The sequence below is a fragment of the Lutra lutra genome, chromosome 1 (genome assembly GCF_902655055.1).
Source record: "Lutra lutra chromosome 1, mLutLut1.2, whole genome shotgun sequence".
NCBI lineage: Eukaryota > Metazoa > Chordata > Mammalia > Carnivora > Mustelidae > Lutra > Lutra lutra.
The window spans coordinates 4,769,363-4,787,594 of record NC_062278.1 but is presented as its reverse complement, the minus strand read 5'-3'; the positions used below and the strand labels follow the sequence as shown (position 1 = coordinate 4,787,594).

Here is an 18,232-nt window from a genome sequence, read left to right as displayed (position 1 = left end):
TGATTGCTGTTTAAGAAAAGTAAACATTTAATAAAACAATTGTTTATTATGATAAAACCCCAGAGATTATTAATTCAGTAGCATTCTAATGCCTTTACATCGAAATTGCAAGACACCAGATCATTCGGTATACCTGGCATTTTAGTAATTCTTCTTAAATAAGACAATTTCTGCTTTTGCTCCCTAATAAGCTCACACAAGCAGTTTCTTATTTGCTTGGAAATGATGCAGTCCCGAGCGCCTGCTTTCTGGACCAGGAGTACTTCAGACAGAAGATGAATAACAACAACGCCAACATTTCCGTCCAACACTGTTCTAAGCATTTTGCGTAGATTAACTCATTTAATCATCTCAACCACCTTATGAGGTAGTTCCTGCTATTGTTGCTCTCATTTTCCAATCGAGGAAACTGAGACAAAGAAAAGTTACACGATCAGCCCAAGACCCCCGTGGGGGCTGTGGTGGATTGGGGATGTGGACCTAGACATCAGCTCCGGGACCCATCCTTGTGCCTTCTGACTAGAGAGACAAATACATAGCTAGAGACCATGAATTGGCTAGGTATTTATAATTCATGGAGCACCTCCCCAGGCATTTCTAATCTTTATCAAAACACTGTGTCCAATTCTACAGAGAGGTAATCAATTGTTGACGCTCTCACAGCTGTGACATGGGGACCCGAAGCCAGGTCTAAGTTCAAACCCAAGATGTCACACAGACTGTTGGCAATGATGAAACATGAACAGAAGCCTGAAGCCTTCCCTGGAAGAGTGACCCCGTCAGGAGAAATTGAAAAATATTTATTTATTTACTGTACCTGCTTATTAGCTTCTCCACAAAAGACATCTTGACGATGCTCACACAGAGCAGCATGTGCAAGATTTCCAATTCTTTAAACAGCCCAGATCTGGACAGTCAATAGTGTACATCATCACTATGTTTCCAGAAACTAAACAGACTAAAATATTCTATAACCCCCGCCCCATTTTTAAAGCTCTACACTCAATGTGGGGCTTGAACTCGAGACTTCGAGATCAAGAATCACATGTTCTACCAACTGAGCCAGCCAGGGTCCCCTGCAAATACTCTCATTCGTTTCCCACACATGGACACAGGATAGTCGGTGCAAACAGGACTCAGCTGTAGATGTTCCAATCCTAAGTCATTGCTTATCCAACAAAAATACAGTTGCTTTCAGATTGACTTTTGAATTTGGGGTACTTTGGTGGGAAATTTTTTAATTTTGTTTTGTTTTGTTTTTTAATTTTTTATTCAAATTCAATTGGGACACCTGTGTGGCTCAGTTGATTAAGCCTTTGGCTCAAGTCATGATCCCAGGGTCCTGGGATCAAGTCCTGCATTGAGCTCCTTGCTTGGCAGGGAGCCTCCTTCTCTCGCTGCCTCTGCCTGCTCATGTGTGTTCTCTCTCTCTCTGACAAATGAATAAATAAATAAATTCAATTAGCCAACATATAGTACATCACTAGTTTCAGATGTAGTATTCAATAATTCATCAGTTGTGTATAACACCCAGGGCTCATCACATCATAGTTTTTTTCTAGTGTAGTTGACACACAACGTTACACTGGTTTCGAGTGTACAACACATACCATATGATTTCACTCACATGGGAAATTTTGTATTGCATATAAGTTTTCAGATGGCTAGCCATTTGGGAAATTTACTATTCATTTTTCCAGTAATAAATGTCCCCCTTTCCCTTAGGGGAGGGAAGCCTAGGACTCTAAATTACAAAAATATCCACTGCTACTGAAAATGGGATCATTTATCAACAGCATGAGAGTTCACTTTAGCAACAGATGGCATCATATATGTTATCTACTAATGTGTCAGTGCAACCCAGAAAGCTGGGTGGGCGAGTAATGTAACATGCCGAGTTTTGAAGTGGCAGAATTCAGTTGAGAAAGTGAGTTTATACGCATTTCCTCTATATTAGTCAGCTCAGACTGCCATAACAAAATACCATGGACTGGGGGGCTTAAATAACAGAATGTACTTTCACAGTTCTGGAAGATGGAAATCAGAGATTAGGGTGCTGGTAGAGTTGGGTTTTGCTGAGAGCCCCCTTCCCTTTTCACTGGGTGTTTGTATGGCTCTGTACCTCTTCTTAAAAGGCAATAGTCCTACTAGAATAGAGCCCAACCTTTAAAATCTCATTTAACCTTAATTACCATTTAAAGACCCTATCTCCAAATATTGGGGGTTAGGGCTCACGAATGTAGGGACACAATTCAGGCCATAGCATGATCTGAAAATATAAGTCACGCAGTTTGCCTAAAATCCCTGATGTCTTGGCTCTGGAACATCTTGCTTCTGTCCCCATCCTGGTCCTCAGCCCAGTCTGACACAAGGGCAGGCTACACACAGCTGAGGGGGAAGCAGCTGATGGTGTGGCTGCCAGCTGGCATTCGAACACAACTGGGGCAGGGCAAAGGGGACAGCATGGGAACAGTCAATCAGGTATGGGCACTCTGCACTGAAACCCTCTGTTTTTTGTTTCCTTCCTTCTGAAACTATTTTTATTTCAGGATCTCATTTGATACATGTTTGTCAGTTGTCAAGCAAGCTATAGAAAAAGACGTAAAATAGGTATAATAGAGGATCAAAAGACATCAGAAAGATCTGTTAATATACTGGGAGCATCCTCCCAAAATTTGTGTCCTTCCTGGAACCTCGAAACATGACCTCATTCAGAAATAGGGTCATCATAAATGTAATTAGTTAAGATGAGATCATAGTGGAGTAGGGTGGGCCCTTTGTCCTATCTGACTGGTGCCCTTATAGATGAGAAGAGACACAGAGACATGCACAGGACAGAGGCCCTGTGACCAAAGAGGCAGATATTGTAGTGACGGTGTCTAGAAGCTGAGGAATACCAAGGACCAGCAAAACGGCGAGAAGCTCGGAGAAGTGCACAAAATAGACTGTCCCCCAGAGCCTTCATGGAGAGCACGGCCCTGCTACATTTTGATCCTGTGCTTCTAGCTTCCAGAACTGTGACGCCACACATTTCTGTTGTTTTAAGGTATGCTGTTTAGAACCCATCCAGTGATACTTTGGAAACTAATAGTTAAAATCTGGAGGGGGAATAAAAAAGGGAAGAATTCAAAGGCAAATTCATTTGTGGTTGGAAAGCATGCTGAATTCTGCTTTAGTTATGCTCTGTTGGAGGTGGCAGGAGGGGAGCAGACAGTGCAGAATTAGCAAGCCCAGGAGAGAAGACAGGCCCAAAGTTAGGATCATCTACATAGACATGACGGACAAAGCCCCAGGAAAGAAATGAGATGACTGATAAAGAAAGTGGAGATTGAAAGGAGCTAGGGGTGAAGACTGAGTTTTGGGGTCTATTTACATTTCTGAGCAGGGAGGAAAAGATAAGGAAAGTGATAGTGCAGAAATAATCGAAAAGGAGAAAGTCAACCAAAGGAGGGCAACCAATGGAGGAAGAAGGTCAACGGTGTAGGTTCTTCAAGGAAGTCAGAGAACTTGCCATTGGAATTTGACATTAGGAAGTCCTAGGTGACCTTGGAAATGTAAATTTCAGTAGCATGCAAGTGGTAGAAACCAGACCATGCAAGATTAGGAAGAAGTTATTCACTTGCTTTCTCTAGCATTTGGTGCTGGGCACATTCAAAAAGTGATTGTCCAATGGGTGACAAGCAAGGGGCCACCATCACTGAGAAAACTGCCCTGTACAGAAACCAATTAACATAATAGGCCTAGAACTGCTTTCCTTAACAGGCCTGCTAGCAAGGCTGCCCCTTGGCTGGTGTCTGGTAATTGGAATTTCAGGAGGATTCCTGCCATCTCACTGTGTCTAAACTATACAAACAATACGGTTTCTTGAACACTTAAATGCCTGTCGTCCTTCTGAGAGTCTGGATTTATGGTACATGTCAGGCAGAGGGTACCTACCTGATGGACCTCTAGTAAAACCCTTCAATACTGAATGTCTAATGAGTTCCCTGGTAGAGAACATTTTACACTTGTTGTCACTGTTCCTGGCTATGGAGATTAAGTGTGACCTATGTGATTCCATGAGGAAGAAAGTCCTGGAAGCTTGCGCCTGGTTTCCTCCAGACTTCTCCCCACATACCTTTTCCCTTTGCAGATTTTGCTGTGTATCCTCTCACTGTAATAAATCTCAGAGGGGGGTAAAATTATATCCTGAGTCCTGGGAGTCTTCCCAGCAAATCAATGAGCTCTGGCACATGCATAAAAAATTCTACGAGATTAAATCTAAGACCAAAAAAAAAAAAGCTGGATTGAGAAGTGAAATATTCAATTTGGAATTTTAATATTCTACCATTTTATTAGGAGAGGGACCAGTAAAACCATTTTCTATCCACATATGAGAGCTGAGGCAGGGTAAAAAGACACACACGCGCACGCACACACACACACACACACACACACACCCTGACATGCTCCAGAATAAATCTGCTACCACATTTTCCTTTCTTCCTCCTTCCTCCCTCCCTCCCTCCCTCCCTTCCTTCCTTCTTTCCATTTCCTTCCTTCCTTCCTTCCTTCCTTCCTTCCTTCCTTCCTTCCTTCCTTCTTCCCTTCCTCCCTTCCTTCTTTCCTTCCTCCCTCCCTCCCTTCCTTCCTTCCTCTCTCTTTCTTCCTTTTTCTTTTTTAAAATATTATATTAGCATGTCTTTAACCATGTGTCTACTTGACTCAGAAGTTCAAAACTCAAAAACTTTTTTTTGTTGTTGTTTTTGCACTATAATCTTGAATACAATTTCCAATTTTGAGAATGGGAATGTGTCTTCTCTCTGAAGGCTGACACTTAGTAGACTTTCTGTTCACCCTGGACCATTCAGGATCTCACTAGTGGCTTATTTCTGAAATGCCAGACTTGAGCCACCCATCCAACCGCTAACATCACCTTCATTCCCAGTGTAGACAGTTTCTCTGCACCCCCCAGGCAGGTTTTAATTACTTTCAGGGGGCAGTGGAGTAACATACAAAAGCTAATTTAATGAAAATAGACTTAAGTGGCCAAGTAATGGCTTTTAAAAAAGAAAGAGACCTGGACCCTCCCTTCCTGTGCGCATGACCATTTTTCAGTTATCCTGCTTGCCCAAAATATAGCGTGGTAAGAATATTACATCTCTCCACCTTTCTAATTCCAGTCTCCTGCATCCCTCCTGTGCTGACTTCCAGTGTTCATAAGGATGCTCCTACTTCCTGGAAATCAAGATAGATAGATAGATAGATAGATAGATAGATAGATAGATAGATAGAAGATAGATAGAAGATAGATAGATAGATAGGAGGGAGGGATGAAGGAAGGAAGGATGGAAGGAAGGAAAGAAAGAAAGAAGGAAGGAAGGGGTGAGCTCCTTTAACAGTTTCCATTTGGATCTACAAATTTCTTTTTCAGTGACTGTGAAACCAAGACTTCTTTGTTCCTGCAGCTCCCTGGTGCTTGTATTTATTTTTTTTAATTAGCCAACATACAGTACATCATTAGTTTCAGATGTAGAGTTCAGTAATTCATCAGTTGCATAGAACCCAGTGCTCATCACATCCCCTAAGTCATTTTGTTGATCTCATTCCCTTTACTCACAAGCACCTTGAGGGCAGAGCTGGGTCCTATCACCATGGCAACCTGAGCAGCTTAGTCGCCGGTTGCCTTGAAAATGCTCAGTGACTATGAGTAAAATGAAAATATGAGTGCCTTAGGAGGCGAGGACGTGTCCTCTCTTAGAGTTACAGGTTTCACAGACAGAGACAGTCAGCCACATACAGCCCTCCTTGCCCCCAGCAGCTGAGCCCCCCACTCCAAAAGCCAACAGAGCACATCAAACCTGCTCTTAGTTTAAGTTTGCTGAAACTTGAAAACCTTGCCTACCTGGAGTGACTATACCTACAGTGTAATTGCTTTCCCCATCCTAAAATGCAAACCAGCATTTTCTTAAATGGCCACTGCTCCTGGGAAAGCTTCTGTTCCTCCCCAGGCAAAAAACACTGCAAGTGTATATTCCTGTGATGGCCACAGCTCTGCCGGTCCACATGGTCACACCACACACAATGAGGTAATCTTCCCCCTCGGCTCCCTGAGAGCAGAAGCCATCTTGGGGCAGAAGGAAGGGGGGCTTCTTCAAGTCCAAATCCCTCCTTATCTATGGTGACCAGACCCAAAGACTGCATCTCTAAACCACCACGAGTATTTCATGTGAAGTGCTGGGCTAATACCCTTTGATATTTAATGTGGGCAGAAAATTGTTCACTTTTACCCAAAATACAGGAAACCAAATAATCTTCTGTGGACTTGAACTCATTGATCCTAAGAGATAAAATTCTCCTTGAGTCATCACTAATAGAGATGTTCAGATGGGAAATATCGTAACAGAAAATTGGGCCAGTGCTAAAGAGGGAGACGGATTCTCTGGGAATAGTAAAATGTTCACTGTTTCCATTTTCCAAATCCAGTTACCCTTGGGCTGTGTCTTTGATGTTAATGTAGCTAAACCCCCGGTGAGATTCTCAGCATTTTATCAGAGGAAACAGACACAGAATGCTGGGCTCTCTCATTGCCAGCCTCCCTAATCGGAAAGAAACTCTCCATGGGCCACTGAGTGAAACCCAAATGTAAAGCTGTCGATATTGTTCTTTGCCAGGATGGGGTCCTGTGTCTCCTCTCAGCAGTACCTCCCAAGGCACATTGCTATCCACACTACTGCACTTTTATGGGCTACATTAATATTCTAATATTTAAAAGGCTCTCATTTGTGCTTCAAGGAAGAGAAGTGATAAGGATGTTGGAAAACGAGTATGAACATCATTGCTCTTGCTTTTCCTGGCTCCTTTCTGTTAGGTGAGAAGACAATAGATCGAGGTTCATCCCCTTCACGGAGGACAGTAAATGCACAGTGTGCACCTGTCCCTGAGATGCGTTCCCTCCACACATTCCCCAGTTCCTATCATCTATCGGCCAGAGGACGAGAGTGAAGGGGGACCACATGGTCTCCCATGGTCAGGCGGAGAGCCCAGGGAGACAGCAAAGCAGAGCACACAGCAGCATCAGACATTACGTGCCTCTCCTTCCCTGGGGGAATTATGGGATGCCTACTTTTCAGCCTATGTTCATAGCTCCGGCTGCAATAAAGAAATAAGTAAGTAAAATGTCACAGGTTGGGTGGCTTCAACAAGAGGCATTTGTTTTTCACAGTTTTGGAGGAGGCTGAGTGGCTTCAACAAGAGGCATTTGTTTTTCACAGTTCTGGAGGCTGGTCATACAAGAACAGGCTGCCTCAACCGTTGGGTTGTGATTACAGCCCTCTTCTCAGATTCAGATGGCTGCCTGCTCCCTGTCCTCATTCAGTGGAGAGGGAGAGCCCTGGTGTCTCTCCTTTTAAGGACACTAATCCCATCATGGTGGGCTCCACCTTCACAGCCTCCTCAAATTCTAATTCTTCCAAAGCCTCCACCTCTGAATACCATCATATTGGGGGTTGGGACCTCAACATATGAATTTTAAGGGGATATGGACAATCAGTCCATAACAAGACCATTGGAAGATTCTTTCCAAAGATCGTTTAAAATAGATGAATCCATTTATGCTCTTAATTTGGTGATCTAATGACCTCACATGACAAGAGAGGCACAGCTTGACTCCTGAGTCTAGAGAAAGGCCAACTTAAACCTCCCCTGGAAAGAAATCAATGCATGACCTCATGTATAATAAGCTAATGACACAACTGTTGGAATGGCTAATGAATCCATGCAGATCACGTCGAAACCCGGACAGACATGACTGGTGCTTCTTACCCCTGCAAGAACATAGCCCGATCACTGATTTCCTCAACCAAGGTAAAGGGCAAAAATTAGTAAGACATGCCCATAGAAGCCCTTCGTTTCTTTTTATAGGAATTCATCGATATTTACTTTTTTTTTTTCCCATTGGAAGGATTTCCTAGGTGACAGATACCCACTCACCTTAGCCTAGATTTCCAAAGAGCCCTAGCCTAGAAGGTCTGCAGAAAGTGGATGCCTGCTGACCAAAAGCAGGCGTTGCCTCTTTGGCCTCCCTCCAGGGACCTTGGACCTAGGAGGCTAAGTGCAGGGGCAAGAGTGGAGGCCCGGGGACATACTCTCCCTGTGCCAGTGACCTATCACCATGAGCCCTGTGCGAGCAGGGACAGTGGCCAAGGCCCTGTGTGGTCTGTGGGAGCTCCAGCTTTCTTGGATCAGTCCCACTCCCAGTCTTCTCTCCCTACTCTACCCACCACAGTGGAGTCTCACACAGCCTCTGTTTTCATGGAGGATTGATTCACTGCCTTCTTCCATTGAAGGAGATGGAAGACATGTTTCCTGGGAACATTCCCAGCCAGATTCACTGAGGGCTGGGTCATGGCCCCTGCCAACCACCAAATCTAAATCAGTTCAGCAAGGAGGCACCAGGGCTATCTGTTTATTTACAGATCACAGACAAATTGACCTTTTAAGACCATCTGCTGTGCATCCCATCTGGAGGTCCTCCTGCTGCCTACAGGACAGAGGCCCCAGGCTCATCCTCTGAGCCTCCCAGCTTCCTGTGTGTAGTCACCTGTGTCCCACCTCACTCAGGGCCTGGCCGCCAGCGAGAAATGCAATCCTTCTCCACTGAAACCATTCGGAAGCAGCTTATTAATTAAGATCCTCAGTGTCTTTTAACCATTTTATCACCTCCAATGGCTTCATGATCTCCTTCCCTGGGCATTTTTGGCAGCCCTGATGGGTGGAGCTTGGGGGCTAGAAACAGGGTTCAACAGTAAGCCACTGTAAGTTGCATTATAAGGATAATTTGAAGACTTCTTGTTCACAGATCCTAACACCTCACCCAGGCACTGTTCTCAGGTTAAACCCCCTGAGAAGTCAAACAGCTCAGACTCATACTCTTTCTGGGTGTGTCTCAGTCGCTCTGTCTCTGTCTCTTCGTGTCTCTCTCCATCTCTCTCTCTCTGTAGACACACACACACATGCATGCACACACACACACACCATATGAGCCACAGGGAGCATGCTTGCTTAATTGCCTACTTACAAACCAACAAAAGCTTCCTACTAAAGTATCCCTCAATGAGATCAAAGCCTACACTATACTGGTTTTCTGGATGCTTTTGTGCAAAAAAGGAAAGCCAAATGCTTATCCCTGGCCCACATTGTTTTTAAGTTTTTGCCGAAGGGTAAAGCTCCCATGCATGACTGAGGAGATATGGGCATCATCAGAACCCATCAGCAAGACGCCAGTTCTGTGTCACATATTTGTACCCTCTCTGCTCACCAGATATAAAATTCCTTTTATTTTATTTAATTAGGTTCATGTTTGAAGAAAAAAGTCTTATTCACATCGACTGCAACAAGATGAAACCTGCATGGGGATACCAGCAATTAAAGAAGCCTAAGAAACATAAGAATGCACACAGTGTATTTCTTAAATATAATAACCTCTATTGTGAACATATAAAACATCTATGGATGTAGATGTCCATATCGATAGGTATATAAAACCTTCGGTAGCTACTTCTTTTTCTCACCCAGATCTCCAGTGGTTCTCCCCTTCCAGGCACATCTCACTGAACAAAGGTGTACTGTATGACCTGCCTTGGCCAATTAAATATTAATAGGAATGACATGTGTCTCCTCAAGTAGAAGCACATGGAGACAGAATGTAATCCTCCCCTGTTCTCTCCCCTCCACGGCAAACCTGGAGGCTGTCTGATGTCTGTTCTACGATGGCCGAGCCTCCATCAGCCCAGGCCCCTGAGTGTGGGAGACTGCCAATCCTGTCCCCCATCCTCCCGCTCAGTGCACCCACAAGCCCTCACTACATGCATGTGAATGCCTTTCCCTTCTGGCCCTGGGCTCAGCCAGAGGGACTCATCATCAGATTTCTCCATCTGCCATTAAGAAACTAAAGTGACCTTGGAAGACAAGCCCTTAAAACCATTAATCAAAGACAACAAGTAGGGGTGTCCAGCTGGCTCCATCAGGAGAGTACACGACGCTTAGTCGTGAGTTCAAATTCTACACCGGGTTTAGAGATTACTAAAAATAAATAAATAAAATTTTTGAAAAAACACAACAAATACAAGTGTACAGGTGAGTCTATTATGATTATTTGCAATCACATTTCAGTCATTGAGCTCAGTATTTTCTCAATACTTTAAATTATGACAATTCACCAATATAACAGCAAGGCCTCTATCATTCACCAAAGTTCAAGGGACTCTGACTGGACAGTGTTAAGAAAACCTGAAAACATCTGTTACATGCCAGTTTACTGGATATACTTCAAAGATCTAAGATACAATTTTTTCGAATGGGTTGAATGACAGCTTTAATGGTCACTGTACGGTAACCTACACTGTCTAGAGAATCAATAAGCTGAAAAACAGAAATGTTATGTCACCATGAGAGCTTAGTTCCAATTTCACATGTCAATGAATGAGCAAAATTTTGGTGGTATTCAAGAGTTGCATGAAAGCATGTGTGTGTGTGTGTGCACACTTGCACACACATCCACACAGATGTCTAGAAAAGCAGTCATTTATAACCTATTATAGCACATTGGGTGCTTATCACCACTGTTCTCCAAAAGCAGCCCAGGGTCACTCACTATCCAAAATGAGCAAAGTAAAAACACTGAACTCTTTCCAGGTAGACAGCAAGGGGGCAAGAAATCTACTTAAATACCATAAGACTAGAACTATAATATCTTAGAAGAAAATATCAGTTGCATCATTTCCAGGTTCTGAAAACAAACCCATAAATTATATATATAATTATAATATTACGTAAATATATGTATATATACATATATATATAATATTCTGAGTAGAATCTTCAAGAAAGAGTTCAGAGACATCACATAGCTCTTCAGACATTTGAAAGGGCCACAGCAGACAAAACCAGAGCTTCTGTTTTCCAGGTTTCAGGCTATCAGTCCTAAGTATTAACACTGAAGACTCTCACAGATGAAAAACCCTATTGCCCTATATTAAGGAGCAGAAATAAGCCAAAATTGCCTCAGAGAAGTAGCATGATGGTTGTATGTACAGTGACTTATTTCTATCCATCAGTCAATTCACGGAAGAATATCGGAATCGAGCCACAAAATCTAGCAACCCAATTCAACACCTGAAACAGCCTCGAAGAAGGTGAGCCCGGCACCCTGTGCCCCGGACACACCTCGCCTACCTGAGATGAGTGACACGGTGTCTTTCTCCCAGGAGACGACGGTGACGTACGCCTCCACCGAGGAGGGGATAATGCACTTGAAGACCGCAACATTGCCTCTCATGGTTTTCTGGTCCTCCACACGGACTGTATAGGGCTCCCGTAAAACTGGAAGGCAAGAAGACCCTTGGTAAGACACCTTGGCAGGAGTTCATTGTGGGAGAACCTCATTCAGATACATGTGCTGTAGCTTACATAGAGTAATTGTACCACCTACAGTCATTGGGGGAAGAAATCAAAGAAATCTGTAGTTCATGCCTTAAAGACTTTCATCCCATTCACAAATAAACTACACTGTTTTCTAAAGGGCAAGAGTATATCTAAAAATAGGCCATTTGCCTCCTCCGTGCACCTGGAGGTGGAAAGTAGCTTCATAAAGAAGCTGTGATCATGGGATACTGCTCTCCCTGCCCCCCAAGGACAAAGGAAGAATTTTCTGACTATGAAGAAAGAGTTGGAAAAAATCAAGAAAGGCAACCTCTCCTGAGATTTCTTAAAAACTACGTGACAAAGTAACTTTGCATAAGTGATTTTTTTTTTGACAGTTGCAAAACAACCTTGGAAATAACTGTTCCTCTTCCCATGACTTCAGAAGGACGCTGCTTAACGAGCCTACTCCAGCACCTCCCAAAATAGGAGTATCCCTGAACACTCTCTGTGGGGCCATCCATGAGCTGGCTGCCTGGGTGAGAGGCAGGGCAGCAGTGGGGTTCAGAGCCTACCCTGCAAGCCCACCTGCCTGGGTTCATAGCCAAGTCCAAACACTTGCACAATGAGTGAGTGGCCTTGCCACCTAGACAACAGGGATTTTGGTGATAAATCTTCCACTGGGGGAATGTAAGGACTCAGGTAGTGTGGGTATAGCACTCAAGGTGGTGCTCGCCATGAGCAGGTGGGATACGGCTCTGTGTACCAGCAGCTAGAACCAGATCCACACCATAACCCGACATGAGGAAGACCTCTGTGTTCAGGAGAAGGAGAAATCAGGGCTCTAATCCACCATGCCTCACCCCAGCTGATGAATATGGGTGCAAGTCTCACTTCTCCACAGCTTTATTTTCCTCAGGCTTAAAATGAAGGGGTTGAGACAGGAAGATTCTCGAAGTCTGAGTTTTAGAAGCCTGGTTTTCTATGATAGCCCCAGAGACAACTTCTCTCACCATCCATTCAGCTTTCCTCATGGTTTAGTCATTTACTGGACAAGTATGTGTCGAGAAAACTGGCATTGGAATTACTTTTTAAAGAAATTAGCATACCAACGAAAATAGGAATGAGTTTCTAAAGGGAACTCTCTTCATAGGCAGAGGTGAATGTTCTAGAAGAAGCATTTTTAAGATCGGCGCTAGTTCTGTGACAGGCTGAGTATATTAGTATAGAGTGCGGCCTTATTCAGAGTATTGCTCCCCAAAGCCTGCTTTTAACATCAGTATTTAATATTTTCCCCCACTTGGAGAATTTTTTTCACTCCTGTCTCAAACCAGAGAGATTTTCGGAAGTTTGGGACTCTTCTGAGACCCCCCACCTCCGCACTCCCCATTAGCAGTCTGACACGGTGTGCCAAATGGTGACTCCACACCGCTTGCAAAAACTCCCCAGGCCCTAGCTCAGGGTGCCCAAGAGCCTGGCCTCAGAAACATTGCCATTAACACAGGGGCAGGAGCTGATTTTGCACAGGAAAATAACTCAATAGGTAGCCCTTCAGGAAGAGCGGTGGTCCACACTCTTGGTCAGAAAGAAGCGACAAAGAGGTAAAGAAACCAAACTCCCTAATGAATGAGGATTGAATTGTGGTGGAGGGAAGACAGATGAGAGGATGGGGTCGAGAAGAGAAGAGGAAGGGGCAGGACAACATGACCAAGGGCCAAAGAGTCCATTAGCCCAGGGAGAGGGTCACTGGAGCAGGTGCAGGAATCCAGTGGAAGTCTCTGTGTTTGTGCGATGCTGGTTGGGAACTATCAGATCACTTCATCTCCCCAAACTTCCAGGGCACTCTGCCTCACACGAATGGCTCAGGTGGCTTCACACGAATTTCATGGAAATTAAAGCCAAAGAAGGGCAGGGCAAGAGTCGGTGCCCGTCCAGCGACAGAGGGAGCACTTTCCCAGAGGGCCTAAGTGCCGGTCACTGGAGCCAGAGAGAGGGGCCCAGTGGGGACTTGCCCTTCTGCACCCAAAGTCCTGCATGCCCAGAACTCCTCAGTCCAGACCTCTCACACATATAATGAGGCACCTTCTCCCCTTCAGCTACCCATAGGTCTCACCTGCTCCCTCTATCCCACATGTCAGCCCCAAGGAGCCCAGATCTTCTTCAAGCTGGGATACAACTAGGTGCACTGCATCCCACCCAGCGCAGAAAGAATGGGGCAGGGAAGGAAATGCTCCACTCCCTCCCTAGATTCTTCTACAAAGAGAGACCACACAGGGAACCTTGAAAAAAATTAACTGTTGAACTTCTAACAATGCTTGGCACATAGTAGGTGCTGAATAAATGCTTGGAAAGTGAATAAATAAAAATCACAGAGCTTCCCTGTTGCAAGTACTTCTAACCCTACTGTAGAATAAAGTATTTTTTTATTGTGTTATGTTAGTCCCCACACAGTACATCATTAGTTTTTGAGGTAGTGTTCCAAAATTCATTGTTTGTATATGACACCCAGTGCTCTGTGTAATCCCAGCCCTCCTTAATACCCACCACCAGGCTCACCCATCCCCCCTACTTCCTTCCCTTCTACAACTCTCCGTTTGTTTTCCAGAGTCCATAGTCTCTCATGGTTCATCTCCTACTCTGATTCCCACCCTCCTTCATTTATCCCTTCTCCTAACGTCCTAATGTTATTCCTTATGTTCCACAAGTAAGTGAAACCATATCATAATCGACTTTCTCTGTTTGACTTATTTCACTCAGCATAATCTCCTCCAGTGCCATCCATGTTGATTCAAAAGCTGGGTATTTGTCTTTTTGATGGCTGAGTAATATTCCATCGTATATATGGACCAGGTCTTTATCAATTTGTCTGTTGAAGGGCATCTCAGTTCTTTCCACAGTTTGGCTGTTGTGGACGTTGCTGCTATAAACACTGGGTTGCATGTGGCCATTCTTTTCACTACATCTGTATCTTTGGGGTAAATATGCAGTAGTGCAACTGCTGGGACATTATCTATTATTAAAAAAAAAAACAACAACTTGGGTTTTCATTATAGATCTCTACCTTATTGATGAAAAGGTTTCTTCCTGAGGACCCACCATTTAAGAAGCCAGCACTGCTCTCTAACAGAATATATGTATCATAGCACAAGTCTCCCAGGATCATAGCAAGCCTCCCCAAGGTACTTGGTACATCTAGTCCTTACTACCACCACTTAGGGAAACAGAGACTGAGCTACAGACCTAAGATCCAGGCAAAAACTAAAAGTTGTTGGAGAGGATGTGGAGAAAGGGGAACCCTCTTACACTGTTGGTGGGAATGCAAGTTGGTGCAGCCTCTTTGGAAAACAGTGTGGAGATTCCTCAAGAAATTAAAAATAGAGCTTCCCTATGACCCTGCCATTGCACTCCTGGGTATTTACCACAAAGATACAGATGGAGTGAAAAGAAGGGCCATCTGTACCCCAATGTTTATAGCAGCAATGGCCACGGTCGCCAAACTGTGGAAAGAACCAAGATGTCCTTCAACGGACGAATGGATAAGGAAGATGTGGTCCATATACACTATGGAGTATTATGCCTCCATCAGAAAGGATGAATACCCAACTTTTGTAGCAACATGGACGGGCCTGGAAGAGATGATGCTGAGTGAAATAAATCAAGCAGAGAGAGTCCATTATCATATGGTTTCACTTATTTGTGGAGCATAACAAATAGCATGGAGGACAAGGGGAGATGGAGAGGAGAAGGGAGTTGAGGGAAATTGGAAGGGGAGGTGAACCATGAGAGACTATGGACTCTGAAGAACAACCTGAGGATTTTGAAGAGGTGGGGGGTGGGAGGTTGGGGGAACCAGGTAGTGGGTATTAGAGAGGGCACGGATTGCATGGAGCACTGGGTGTGGTGCAAAAACAATGAATACTGTTACACTGAAAATAAATTAAAAAAAATAGAAATTTTTAAAAAAGTTATTTTAAACATGACTGACATCTGTATTACAGGGAAGGGCGAGCTAAGCCTTAGCACCTTGTGTCCTAAGATGGGCTCTCTTTGGAAGCAGGCCAGAGGTGAGGAGCTGGGGGAAAGTGATTGACTGCATATATGGTCCCAGGAAGACCATAGAGGGAGAGGCTGGGGATGTAGGGCAGGGCAGGACCTAAGCCAAGGTGTGATTTCAGGGCAGTTCCAGCCTCTACCTGAGCCTGAGGAGAGCTGGGAATGTGAGTTACACTTTGAGCTCCTCTCACTCCATACCTGGAGCTGGAACTTTATCCTTACAGCAGTCTGGCACTGGCTCAGGGCTGGTCCCAGGGCCCCGCATTCCCAGGCACTCCCCACTCTGTGTGTATGAAGTGGCTCCAGGACACCAGCCATCCTCTGAAGGCTCTCTGTGTGAGCCGTCAGCAACCAGCAGGCTCTCACAGGTGCTTTAGACCCCACTCCTCAGGCACACACAGCCCACGAGCCGCAGGGCTCCCTCCTGCCACCATCAGGATGATGAACCATGCCCGAGCTGGGCATGGGGAAAGCAATCTCCCTTCCCTATTCCCCCTCCCATGGTGGCCAGGTGACCTCTAAGGGATTATAGCCTCCATGCTAGTTTGGGGAAGGGGTGGCTTCCACTGTACCCCACTTCAGAGCATGTGCACCCACTCCTACCCACACTCCCGCCCTGGCCAGAATGGAGGGTGTCAGTCATTTCTGGACAGGGGCAGAGAGGAGAGGCCAGGCAGGGCCAGCGCACTCAGCATTAGAGGGCCAGTAGTGGTCATAGTGGGCTTAGGGAGGTGGAGGCTAAGTGGGGCTCTGGGCACCCAGAGACTGGAGAAGGGGTCGCTGAGAACCTATCTGGGGGAGGTGGCATGAGACAGGACCCTGCAAGAGCTGAGGCACTGAGCTCCCAGAGCACGTTCCATTGTCCCATCATCTTCAGTTACGAAACGCAAGTGGAAAGGGAAAAGCATTCATGTTTCAAGATGACGACAGAAGAGCATTAAGCCAGAACTCCAGGACCTTCTCAGCACTGGGCCCTGTGAGACGGCTCCCATCCCAGGACATCAGACCATGTAGCAATCGGACAATGGGGGATGATGGAGTGGAAGTAAGTCAAGAGAGAGTGTGAAGAATTGGGCACTGCAGGGGAGGCATGTCTGGGTGGTCCTCCTCTTCTGATGGGCTAGCCTCAGATTGTGCCTACCCCTCTGATTCCTAGGTCCAAAGTGAGAAAGCATCAGCAAATGCTCATGTGTTGGCTTTCTCTGGAACACCAGAGGACTTAAGGCTGGTCTTTCCTGTTTAGGAAATGGTCATCCGGAGCACAATGTGACCTCGAGGCACATTAGTTTCATAGAAATCGGGTTTTGTTCTATTACATTTTGTAGCTGATTACTTAACAAATTGAGATATGACTCAAATAATCAATTACATCTTGAACACACCCTCATGTCACTGTCTCAGGGACTATGGAGATCATAACACTTCAGAATGATCATCTGAAGAAAGAAAATTCAGGTGGCAGAACAAGTAGAAGAAAAGAATGAAAGACTGACAGGCACAGGTGAGAAGGAGGGATGGAACTGGGAGGCCGGGGGGCAGCTGGTAGAGAAGGAGGCACGTGACCTGGCACTGAAGGACCAGAGGACTTACGGGTGGATAGGAAAGAGCGAGAAGAGCGATGGTGACACAAACAGGGAATATTCCAGAGACTATGAGGTACTGGACCAGCACGTTTTAGTTGCGCCGGCTTCCAACCACAACTCCGATGCACAGGCAACAACAGGTTCACAGAAATCCCCTCTCCCTTGTCTGAAAATGGAAGTAAGATCAACCTCGCAAGGTCGGGCCGATTAAAATAAAGAAACCCTTAAAGTTCTTGGCACAATGTCCAGCATATAACCACTTTATTCACTGAGTCTCTATGATTGCTGGCGAGAGGAGCTGATCTGAGCTACCAGAAGCTGAAAGACGAGACCTCTTTGAAGGCACGGTTGCTTTGGAACCTGCAGCCGAACCCTGGAAAGGGCTCCACAGCCTCTATCTCTTTGACCCTGGCTTCACATTCTCTTTTCCCACAGACAGGTTTCCTCTGCTTTTCTGGTCCGCATGGGAGGAGGGAGGATCCTCGACCCACAGTTCCCAGGCATCCTGAGGAAATATGGGTGATCTTTCAAGATTTCCATTTCAAAATCAGAAAGCAGAGAAATGGATGGAACAACCTGGTTAGTTGCTCTCCCTCAGTACCATCACCTCGGAGTAGAGGTCCCAGACTCTTTTGTGTGATGTGGCTGCAAGATACAGCTAAGGGGCTTGCTGTGGGCTGGGCAGAGTGGCAGAGACGTGCCCCTACTGTACTCTCTGAACATCAAGACAACCCTTGAGTGACTAGGTAAGCCCAATATTATTACTTGCTTTCTCTCAAGACAACTGTATCAAGATACAATTGATATACACTAAAATAACACATTTACTGGTAGTTTTCACATACGTAGACCCCCATGAGGTCACCACCACAATCAAGATAATGAACAGACCCGTCACCTGAAAAGTTAACTTGTCCTCTGTGAACCGTCCTTTGCACCCCTTTTCACAGGCAACAACTAACGTGCTTTCCATAATTATAGATTAATTTACACATTTTAGAGTCTTACATAAATGGGCATACATTTTTATGTGATGTATTTCACTCAGTATGGTTATTTTGAGGTTCCTCCCTGCTACCGTGTTTACCAATACAGTATTCCCTTCTTATCTGTGGTTTTCCTTTTTGTGGTTTCAGTTACCCATGGTCAGCCACGGTCTGGCAGCACAGGATCCTCCTTCTAACCATACTATCAGA

At 45.1% G+C, this 18,232-nt stretch overlaps 1 protein-coding gene across 1 annotated transcript in view; it reads right to left on the bottom strand.

Annotated features, from left to right (window-relative positions):
• The window catches only part of DSCAM (DS cell adhesion molecule), a 780,684-nt gene that overhangs the window by 602,147 nt on the left and 160,305 nt on the right, over positions 1–18,232 (bottom strand). The window contains exon 5 of the mRNA XM_047708625.1: positions 11,215–11,361. Coding sequence (XP_047564581.1) covers positions 11,215–11,361 — 147 coding nt within the window. The remainder of the gene's footprint in view (positions 1–11,214; positions 11,362–18,232) is intronic.